We start from the raw sequence: 11,462 nt of genomic DNA, 5'->3' as shown, positions 1-11,462 counted from the left end.
TAACTCTTGGTCCCTCGGTTTTAAAGGGGGGCTGATGGGTGAAGATCATCCATCTTCTGTAATTTCTTCAGGCTGACTCAGGGGCGTTGACCTTACCTAGCCAGGAACCTATAACCTTAGTCTACTTTTCCAAGGGACTGCAGGATTACTGCAAACTGAAAATTAACTTTCAGCTATACAGACTTACCATTAGCTGTATAGTTTCTCAACTGTGCTCTAAGGGTCAGGTGGCTATACCCGTATTCCTGAGCAAGCCCAAAACTACCTAAAATAAGGGGGTCACCTCACTTTGGAGTGAGCTGCCAAAATAACATCAACACTAGCCAGGGTAGTAAGGAAAGAAGGCAAAAAGAAAATTATAACAATATTCAGTCTAACTTTCTTTTCTTGAGGCGAAGGCAAAGCGGCTGAGTTGGGTGCTTGGAGACCTCCCATGTTCCATCACGGTAGTTGTCATCCAGGGCAAAAGGTTCAGCTGGCCTGGTGTGGGAGCAATGGACCCAAGTGGTGACGCCGTCTACCTTAAGGGCGGTGGGAGTAGTCAGTAGCACCACATAGGGTCCCTTCCATCGTGGTTCTAAGGATTTGGGGTTATGCCTCCGGACGAACACCCAATCTCCTGGCCTGAATAAATGGGGGGTAGGGACAGAAGCAGAATCATATAATGCCTTAAGTTGGGGCCACATTTTCTTGTGCACGAGCTGCAAATAATCAAGTTTACACAAAAATTCAGTATCATCCAAATCAGCAAGCAATTCAGTCTGAAGGCTAGGGATAATGGGCAGAGGGTACCCGTACATTATTTCAAAAGGAGTAAAGCAAAGTTGATAGGGAGAATTTCTTACCCTAAGTAGAGCAAAAGGAAAGAGTGACACCCAGTCTGCGCCAGTCTCTAAGGCCAATTTAGTTAAGTTCTCTTTTAGAGTCCGATTCATTCTTTCTACCTGTCCTGAACTCTGGGGTCTATAAGCACAATGCAATTTCCAATCCCTCCCCAGTGCTGCAGCTATTCCCTGACTTACTTTTGAGACAAAAGTCTGCCTGTTGTCTGACCCAGTGGTGGATGGGAAGCCATACCTGGGTAGGATTTCTTCAGGATCTTCTTAGCCACTACATTCGCAGTCTCATGCTTTGTTGGAAAGGCTTCAACCCATCCTGAAAAGGTGTCTACAAAATCTAGCAAATATTTGTAATTTCTGTGAAATCTACTTCCCAATACACACCTGGCCTATTCCCACAGAGGCGAGCTCCTTTAGTAATCTGTTGATTGGGGGCATTGGCAAGCTGACAGGCCTTTAACAGATCTCAATAAGGACACAATCTCAGGTCTACAAGCTTTCTTTCCTAAACAGATGTATCAGCTTAAAATTCTTACTGCCAGTCAGAGCTTTGAGTAAATGTTGGGGGTGGGGGGCGGGTGGTGGTGGTGGTGGTGGTGAGATTTTAATCTATCCTCTCATTTGACAAACTTCCCCTTACTAACCACTATCATAGATGACTGGCAAGTTCCTGCCCAGTAGACAGACATGGGCATTGGAAAGGCATGCTTATGAACTATTCTTCTGGGACTTCCCGGCTTTGATTAACTTTTGAAAGGCCAACAGTAGTGACTCTAGGATCTGACACCATCTCTGCCATCCAAGCAGTGGCTTACTGCCTCTGGATGCTCTATCACTTTTGTCCCAGGAGGAGTGACTTTCGACTTGGACTCAGGACCTGAGTGCTGTCCCTCAGCTCTCCAGCTCAAGACTAGCACCGTACCACTTTTGAGCTCCACACCACTCCATTCCCAGCACTCTGCTGGCTGATTAGAGACAAGTCTCTCACAGGGACCTTTCTTTGCCCGGGCTGGCTTCGAACCGCAGATTCAGATCAATGAGTCTTATAAGGGGCCACTTTACTCCAATTATAAGCAACAAGGTGGTCCACACAGAAGTAGTTTTTAAGCATGCTATCTTACCTGGAACTTATTAAGGGTCAGTATTAGATCTTGACAAACTTGTAAGAATCACCTGTGCTTCTCTGTGGGCCTGCTGGAAACTGTTACAAAAAAACCTACAAAGAAGCTGGAATGGCAATTAAACATTTTGGTAGCCATAATTCTCCTTTTCTCACTTTGCAATAATTATTTAGGACAATTTTACTTCCAAATTTCTTATCTAGAAATGTATTCTTGATTTCCAAAGCCTTTTTAACACTAACACAACACTTTAGCTTTTATCTGCATCAGAAAAACTGAAGCTCACAGGCATTCTGAAACCAGGTGCCGCCCTTTGCTTACAGGCTGCTTGTTTCAAAAGAGCCTCTTTTTTTTTTTTCTTCAGTCCCAGTTACTGCATGGCATGAAGACCTTTGAATTTAAACTTAGTTTTGCACCATACTGCAGCCTTGAACATGTTCACACTCACACATGCACACACACATACATTTTCAAAAGATCTTAAAGTGCGCTGAATAAGCATCGGCCGTACATTTTAAGACAAAAACCTTTAACAAATGATTTTAGCATTCTCCAGCCTCATTTTCCAGGGCTTGATAGTTTTAGTAAAACATTTTTAGTCTTAGTAAAACATTTTAGCGCACCGAACAATTTTCTGCTTAAGAAGGCTGGGTGGGGGTCCCCCCAGAGTTCTTTTTGTGGACATTCACACTCTGTGAACCATCCCTGTACATCTTTCCAATGATCTAAAGTCAAGTCCAGGGGAGTGGGAAGGAACGTTCCCCATCATCCGTTTGTCAGGCACAGTGCAAGAAAGAAACACACAAAAATGAGCTACCTTCTTAACCTCCCTCCAGTGAGCTTGGATCAAGTCTAGGGGGCTAGATGGAGGTCCTCAAGATAGAACGTTATCCATAGCTCTGATCAGATGTTCAGTCCAAAAGGCTACAGAAAACAAACAATTAATACAAAAGGAGGAAAACACACAGGCCTAAGAAAAGCTACGAGTTGGAGATCTCCCAAGCTGGCCCACAACCTCCTACAAGGGTGCAGAAGGAATGGACCCGAGTTGGCCCACAACCTCCTGCAAGAAGGAGTGGACCTGAGTTGGCCCACAACCTCCTGCAAGGGTGCAGAAGGAGTGGACCCGAGTTGGCCCACAACCTCCTGCCAGATAAGCAGAAGGAGCAGACCCAAGTACAAGGTGGGCGGGTTGAGTCTCGTTTAGGAGGCCCTCCTGGTCAGTTCCAGCCAAAAACCAAACTGACTCGCGCCCTACATGTATAAGCAAAAGCAAAACAGACAAGACAAATGAACAGCGCTGTTTTCTTACCTTCAGAGTCTGGGATCTCGGGGTCTCTGGGGCTATCCCGGACGAAACCCCAAATGTTGTGCCAAGTCGCAAGACCACCCCCAAGAAGACCACCGAGATTCAGACACTCCGAAATGCAGAAGCAAGGCAAGGCTTTATTTAACGAGCTGCCAACTCGGGCCTCGTCCTACCCACCGACACAGCGGAGGTTAGGAGGAAGCCCCGAGCTGTGATTACACAGGGCTTATAAAGGCAAAGAACAAGGTTACAACAATCAGCTGTGCAAGCAAGATTAGAACACAGGTACAAATCTGATTGGCTCAGGGTTCGATTCTAAAATGGGGTTCACGTGGTGGGGCCTGACTTCAACCTCAGCAAAGATGGTGGCTGCCTCCTGGCAGCTGGCTGATTCTGTCCAGGCGCAGGACCAGAGGGGCATTTTTACATTCTGGTGGGAGCCTGACTGCTCAGGAGGAGGCTGTGCCAGGCTGGAGCAAATCCCCACGTGCTGGGTGGGAGGAGACCTCCAGGCCACCACCACCACTCGGGGGCGGCTTCTTGAGGTCTCTGCCCGTGGTCCCCCGTGGGGTGAGGTGTCAGGTTGTCTCGGGAGAACCCCCGTGCCGCACCCCCACCCCGCATCCTAGTTCACGCCTCAACGTCCCAGGGTAAGAAATGACATCAGAACTGTGCGTTACGTCATCGCAGCGCAAGGCTGGAAAACACACGGTCACCCGCCAGTGCGCTGCAACCCAACCCGGGACAGGCCCTGAGTCCCGTGGAGCTGAACAGCCCCTCCTGAACCAGGGCCGCCCCGACCGTTCAGCGTCCTGGCTCCGCCGACCCCCCCGCCCCCCGCCCCAATTCGGGAGCGGCTTGGGCGGGCGGGGCGACGCCGGGAGTGACGCAACGAGGGGCGTGGCGTGGTGACGTATGGGGCGGTGTCACGAGGGAAGAACTGGTGGGCGGGGTGAAGCGGAGGAGGGGATCCCACCTCGGAGTGCCCGCCCCCACCTCCCATGCTACCCCGCGACCGGAAGGCGGAGCCGTCGCTTCCGGAGCTACCACAGCACTTCCGTGTCTGCGGTGTGGGGCTGGCGGTGCCCGCGTCTTCGCTTGTTATGGCCGCCGCCGTCGCTATGGAGACAGGTGGGTACCCCCGCGCTCCGATCCTCGCGGAGGGAACCGTCCTTTCCCGCTTCGGTACCGGCCTTCTCTCCATCCTCAGGCCTCCTAAGCTGCCTATCGGCGGCTTAAGAGTTGGAACCCACGGCTCAGGGCTTTCTTAACGCCGGGGGCAGACGCAGTTTCGCCTTTTTCCTTGGTTTTCTCCAGAATTTGGTAGGTTAGCATATCTTTTCTCCTGAGCCCATCAGTCACCAGAGTAAGGGCAAGGATTAGATCTGAAGCCGCTTCTGTGTTTTGTTTGTTTTGCTCCTCACAGAGTTTGCATGATTTGGAAACACCGTTGATAAAGTTGGGAATTCTGCTGCTGCTGCGGCTCATTTCTCACGGACTTTTGTGCCTGGGTTGGCATCGAATCTCCATCCTCACGTCTGCCTTCTGAGTAGCTAGCACTATAGGCACGCCCCCCCTCCCCCCCATCTGTTTTCTTCTTTAGTGGCTTACTCCAGAGAAACTCCTCTAACTTTTTAACCAGGGACCCAATTTTCTTGGATTGTCAAGGCTTCTCATCCCTCACCAAGTTTAGAAAGACTGCCATTGTTTTTCTGTAAATTGAAGTGTATGTCAGCATTACGTTTCTCTACTGATTTTTCCTTTCCACAAATCAGTATTACTTATTTTGGATGATTTTTGCTGTCTTCTAGATGATGCTGGAAATCGACTTCGGTTTCAGTTGGAGTTGGAATTTGTGCAGTGTTTAGCCAATCCAAATTACCTAAATTGTAAGTTGTTGAGTACCTCATTCCGTTGGATTGCTAGCCATTAATGATTTTTGACTAAAGGGATATAGTTCATAGCAGTATTTACTTTTATACATTCTCTGTTAATTGAATGGGATCCTTCTTATGCTGGTGTGTAGAATTAAGCAAAATAGACTTGGGTTTTGAACTCATTGTGTTAGTGGTGGGGATAAGTAACTCGAGTCTTTATTTTAAAGGTCACAAGACAGTAGTCCAAAGATTGTTTGACCTATAGTTTGTTTTTTATGCCTTTCAGTTCTTGCCCAAAGAGGTTACTTCAAAGACAAAGCTTTTGTTAACTATCTTAAGTACTTGCTTTACTGGAAAGAACCAGAATATGCCAAGTATCTAAAGTAAGTTTAATTTTATAATCCTAAAGACATGTACATTTTATTATAATCCAAAGCACTGATATTTAGCAATCTTCTTTCACACTGGAAAAAGAATTTTGAATTTCTCTTTTTGTTATCTCTAACTTGGATTACTGCAATGATCCACTCATTGGTTATTTCTGCTTACATTAATGACTCTTTGGCCCCTGGGCCCCAACCAAAGGAAAACTAACACAGAAGCCAACTTCTTTTTATAAAAATGTAAATCAGGATATGCTTGTAACCTTTCAGTGGCCTTCCATCTTCTAGAGGGTAAAAATCTAGTCTCTCTTCTTGAGCTAATGATTTGTGTGACTCAGTCTTGTCTTGCTACTCTTTCCATCTCTCTGAGTTTCGAATCCCAAGGAAGCTCTCTATAAATGCAGTGACTAAGCCATAAACTGAAAATTAAAGAGTATTCCAAAAGTGATACTTGAATGGAAAGTATTTTTGGAGGAGGAATCTTTGAGTCTTTTTTTTTTTTTTTGGCCAGTCCTGGGGCTTGGGACGCAGAGCCTGAGCCCTGACCCTGGCTTCTTTTCATTCTAGCTCTTAAGCCGTAGTAACACTTTTGGCTTTTTCTGTGTATGTGGTACTGGGGAATCGAACCCAGGGCTTCATGTATGTGAAGCAAGCACTTTACAACTAGGCCATATTCTCAGCCCTTACTTGAGTTTTAGAGCTGCTGTTTTTAGGGCTTCCTATGTTTTGAGCATTGTGCTAAATAAATGTGCTAATAAGGATTACTGCTTATACATAAACACAGACACACATTTCAGAATGTTCACTAGCCACTCACCTTAAGGATTATTTTAAGCAAAACCATAAGACTATTTCCCTTTTAACTGTGGGGATGTTACACCGTTAGGCAAGTGCTTTGCCACTGAGCTACATCCTAGCCCCCTATTCTCTTTAAATGATGTGGGGGAGGGGAAGCTGAAACCCATACCTCTGTTTTGTCTTAACCAGGCAATAGTGAACTTATTTTAAAAAAATAAAACTTCGGGCTGGGTGTGGTGGTGCATTGAGAAATATGTGTAGGGAATACAAGGTCAGCAGTGTTTCATAGTAAAACCTCAAAAAAAAAAAAGGTTAGAGAAAAATGTTTCCAATTTGTTCTTTTTCAGTCACTTGTCTGAATTATGAATTATCCCAAACTCTGGTTTCTGCTGCAACAGTAATCCAAAAGAAAGACTTCCTTATTAGATTGCAATTTATGAGATGTTCAGGTTTACAAACTCCTTCTTGGAAACTTTAACCATCTTCAAGTGTCAGTCTCACCTACAGTGTTACTGGACAATGGTCATCTACTCTGGCTGGATGTTTCCATTAAGCACACATTATTCCATCTGGGTGCAGCTTTGTAGTTTTAACTTCTTCCTGATTTTGTTTTTGGATATCAGAGCAGAGTATGTCCTCTTGGAGACAACTGCCATTTAGAAACTTAAATTTCAAGAGCTTGCAAATTAATCCCTTGGGTATTTAAATCTTGCAAAGCTTTTCATTTTAAAAAATAATTGCCAAAATTAAAGGTTGGAAGGTTTTATGTAACAGTCCAGAGTTCTAGCTGCTCTTTAAAAAATGTAAGAGTTGGTAACAGTTTTCCAGGTCAGCATCTGGCTGGAGTCAGTTGTCACATTTTACAGGTAACTGAAGTTTATTAAACTTTATTAAATACCTTTATTAAATACCTTGCTGAAGGACACCCACTTGGTACACAGACCTAGAACTTTTTTTTTTTTGGCCAGTTCTAGGCCGTGAACTCAGGGCCTGAGCACTGTCCCTGGCTTCTTTTTTGCTCAAGGCTAGCACTCTGCCACTTGAGCCACAGCGCCACTTCTGGCCATTTTCTGTATATGTGGTGCTGAGGAATTGAACCCAGGGCCTCATGTATACGAGGCAAGCACTCTTGCCACTAGGCCATATTCCCAGCCCAGACCTAGAACTTTTAAACTACTGCTATTGTTATGAGAAACTATCAAGGCCAGTGGGAGTAGAACCTAGGCAACCAACAATTACAGTGTTATTTTTTTTCTAAGTAGCAAATTCTAATATCTTGGAATGACAACTTAATATTGGCCCTGTGGTGTTGCTTGAGACCTGCCTGCAGGCTTCATATCTTTTGGAGGCTTTTTAGAAATGCATAGCTCAGGCCCCACCCCAGACCTACAGAACCAAAACCCTATAGGGTTTCTTTGTAGGTCTTGGGTTTGAACTCAGGGGCTTGCCCTTAGTAGGGCACTGAGCCAAACCTCCAAACCAATTTTTTGCTCATTACACTGTTTTACCAATCTTGGGGGTTGATGAACAGGGGGGGGGGGCTTGGGCATTGTTCTTGAACTTCTTTTGCTCAAGGCTAGCACTCTACCCCTTGAGTAAATGGAATCCAGGGCTTCATAAATGCTAGGCAAGCACTCTACCACTAAGCCACATTCCTATCCCTGTTCATTACTTTTGAGCTAGGCCTACACCTTTCTTTTTGCTAAAATTCTGCTGCTTTAGACTTCCTATAGTTGTTGGAATGCTGGGCATACATCACTGTGTCTAGCTTCCCTCTGTTGAGATGAGTCTCGGACTTTTTTTTGCCTTGGTAGGCCTGAAACTGATACTTCTAATCTCAGTCTCCCATGTAGTTTAGGATAGGTATAACCCACTGTACCCAACTATGGATTGAGGAGACTTAAAAACCTGTGCCGGGCCAGATAACTTTGAACTGCAATCCTCTCATTTGCAGCTCCCGACTAAGCTAGGATTGCAAGTATAAGCTACCTGTGTCAGCTAGAATTTTAATAAGTGGTATTCATATACATATTAGCTCAAGAAGCATTGCTGTAGTCTACAAACTATCTCTATTTTGGTGAATTGCATATTATAGTTTTGTATTTTAGTAGTTTGAAATTTTCTTCTTTTTAATTTGAAGTCATTTATATAGTTGAAATAATAATCACACAGGTACTCTAAATGTTAACCTCTTATAAAAACACATTACAGTGACCAAAAGCCTAAGCTCTGCTTTTTTAACAAATTAATCTAGCCTATAGAGCCCACCTGAGGCCTTAGACCTTTTATTTTCTATAACCACTACAGACAAGCATTTTGTTCTTTACATTATCTACAGTCAAGTGATATTAATCTTAAAACACTTGGTTAAAGTGTTGCCTTCTAGATTCCACTCCTTATAGTTAACTTTTTCCTTATGTATTGAAGTGTCTCGTGGGGAAATACTTTGAGACTGTTTTAGCATTATTGAAGATACTTGCCAGCCCAGGCAGGAAAGTCCATCAGACTCTTCAATTAACAACCCCCCACCCCCCAAAAAATAAAAGAAAGTCCAGAAGTGGAGCTGTGGCTCAAGTAGTAGAGCACTAGCCTTGAGTGAAAAAGGGACATCACCCAGGGCCTCAGTACCAGGAAAAATAAAAGCTAGAAGTACGTACTACTGTTTTCAGTTCCAGTGTGATAAGGTCCACCATAGCCTTCCCTTTCCTTACCTTGTAAGCACCCCCCTTTTTTTTTTTTTTTAGTCAAAAACTTGGCTTTATATAGTGTACTTGTTTATTTGATCCATCCTCAAATAGTTTTAGAATTACTAGAATCTCTGTGGAAAATGAGAACTGTTTTTTGTATGTAGTTTAATTTTCAAACTTAAAGGGTTTTCCCATATCAGCCTCCTGATTTACTGGGATTACAGGTGTTTACTACCACAATGTAGAAATTCTTTTTTGAGGCTGAGTCCATTTTAAATGAAAGTTACCTTTTTAATGAGTGGAGAATCAATAGCTGTAAATTGAACAAATAGTTTCTGAACTGTTCATGTTCCTCACTTTGGAAACCAATAGAGTAGAACGACAGGCATTTATCTCCAAAGTTTGACTCTGCTTACCATTTACTATGCAGTATGGCCTTGAGAATGTTTGAATTGAAAATGTTCTCACTTTTGAAAATTTTCCCTAATAAAGATTTTTCACGACTAGCTTTTCTGTATAGGTGAATAGGAACCTGTATTACCAAAGTATGCAACATTAATGGGCTACACAGTTATTTGAGTAATCTTACTAGAATTTGTCATCATTGACTTCAGTTATGCTGATCATTAACTTATAAACTTAAACCCAGGTACCCTCAATGTTTACACATGTTAGAATTGCTCCAATATGAACACTTCCGGAAGGAGCTGGTGAATGCCCAGTGTGCAAAATTCATTGATGAACAGCAGATCCTACACTGGCAACACTATTCCCGGAAGCGGATGCGTCTTCAGCAGGCTCTGGCAGAACAGCAACAGCAGAATAATTCGTCAGGAAAATGAAGAACAGGAAACAGACCAGGCTTTTATGATGTGTATATAATATGTATCTCTTGTACAGTAGAGACCAGACTTCTCTTTCTGCTTACCTTGATTGTAGTAGCACCTGGAATCTTAGTGTGCTTTTTAATTAGCAAACTTTTTATTGTTAATAGATTATTTCTGTTCAGTAAGAATTGTTCGGCTTTCTCTGGGTCTGTATGTTTTTACACAGAATCAGTTGAGTAAGAATGGAATGTTAGGTGCTTTAGACTAGTTTAAGGAAGCAGTGGGTATGGGGGAGGGAAAGGGCACCAAATATACCAATGTGCTGAATTCTATAAGCCTAGCTGACTCTGACATGGGCCTTGGCAAGCCCATCTACTGTTGCAAACCATCGGGAGCACCTGGGAGCAAGGCCGGGAGCAAAGCAAGGATGGAGACTGGACCATGGAGTTGGTTTCGGGGTCCCAGGGGACCGGCTGCCTTTCTCCAGCAATAGATGCTCAGGGTCCCCTGGACAGGGCCTTAATTCATCATCAAACAGGAGAGTACAAGCAGAAAGGTCCTACATCAAAGAGACTACTTCAAAGAGATAAGGGTATCAGTTGGGAGGGAGCAGTTCTAGGATTGGCAACTTTCTGTAAGCAAGAGGTGAAAGAAAACCAATTTGCATAGGCTACCTACCGGCTCCTAGATCTGGAGGGTGGAAACTGGCCATTGTAATGCTCAGCATGACAGAATGGTGTTCCAATTCTCTAAGGGCGACCTTATGGCTCAGCATTTACTGTTTCCCACAATCTAGCACCTAGCAGTCCTAGATCAGCAGAGACCCTCTTACCCACAGAGCAAGAAGACTGGAATTAAGGATCTCTTAAGTCATAAAACAGAAATTGACAGGGTTCTTAACTTGTATCCCTTCCTGCTTTGGAAGTTAACTTTAAGAGAAAGGTTAACAGTTAACGACTAACTGAACTCTGGAGCTTCAGTTGCTAGTGGTAGTTTGAAAAAGTTAACATTTGGCAGGTATCACTAACCAGGCTGTAAAATGCTTCCTGGAATTCTCATTTGCAGAACAATGTAAGGAGGAAAGTTTAGGAAGCTTAGGAAACATGCCTATGGTTACCAAGCTAGAAAGGCGTAGGTAGAGTTGGTGTCCAGGCAAGATGGATTTATTTTTCCTCACCCCTCTGCCTCATTCCAAGTGAATCACATTTTAGACAATTGTAAATCAGAGCTGCCAGAAGCAAGCCGGCAGTTTCAGGTCGCTGTGCTGTGTTTTGTTTAAATCCTGCATTCCAAAGGCAAAGGTTGCAAATTTGTGGAATTTAAAAGATTCTAATCCCTTCTGAAATTTGGAAGTTCTATTGCAAATTTGTGGAATTTAAAATATTCTAATCTCTTCTGAAATTTGGAAGTTCTCTACTGTACTACTAGGAGCTAGTCTCACTTCCAATAGTATTCCTTTGAGCTATTATTACCATTGCTAAATTTCTGTCTTTTAAGATAGCCGTATATAGCAAGCAAATTGAAGGCTCACATTTTAATAACTTTCTTTATTGTTTAAACATACTGACTTTAAACCATCATTCACTTCTTTACTGTTATAAATTCAAAGAAAGTATGAAGA

General features: G+C 43.6%; 1 protein-coding gene across 1 annotated transcript; it reads left to right on the top strand.

Moving 5' to 3' along the window:
* Window positions 1-4,268: 4,268 nt before the first annotated feature.
* On the top strand, window positions 4,269-10,041 carry Med31 (mediator complex subunit 31). The gene is made up of 4 exons (XM_048367131.1): window positions 4,269-4,400; window positions 5,081-5,158; window positions 5,433-5,529; window positions 9,664-10,041. The coding sequence occupies exons 1-4, from the start codon at window positions 4,271-4,273 to the stop codon at window positions 9,854-9,856; spliced, it is 498 nt and encodes a 165-aa protein (XP_048223088.1). The 5' UTR covers window positions 4,269-4,270; the 3' UTR covers window positions 9,857-10,041.
* The last annotated feature ends 1,421 nt before the right edge of the window (window positions 10,042-11,462 follow it).

The sequence above is a fragment of the Perognathus longimembris genome, chromosome 17 (genome assembly GCF_023159225.1).
Source record: "Perognathus longimembris pacificus isolate PPM17 chromosome 17, ASM2315922v1, whole genome shotgun sequence".
Lineage (NCBI taxonomy): Eukaryota > Metazoa > Chordata > Mammalia > Rodentia > Heteromyidae > Perognathus > Perognathus longimembris.
Note: the sequence above shows the minus strand (reverse complement) of the source record. Positions and strands in the feature narration are given on the sequence as shown.

Excerpts from the sequence above, each read along its gene's own strand:
- Med31 (XM_048367131.1), top strand. The coding sequence starts at position 4,271 with ATGCTACCCCGCGACCGGAAGGCGGAGCCGTCGCTTCCGGAGCTACCA. Across the intron at positions 4,401-5,080 it reads CGCCGTCGCTATGGAGACAG|ATGATGCTGGAAATCGACTT; the intron begins GTGGGTACCCCC and ends GCTGTCTTCTAG. Across the intron at positions 5,530-9,663 it reads GAATATGCCAAGTATCTAAA|GTACCCTCAATGTTTACACA; the intron begins GTAAGTTTAATT and ends ACTTAAACCCAG.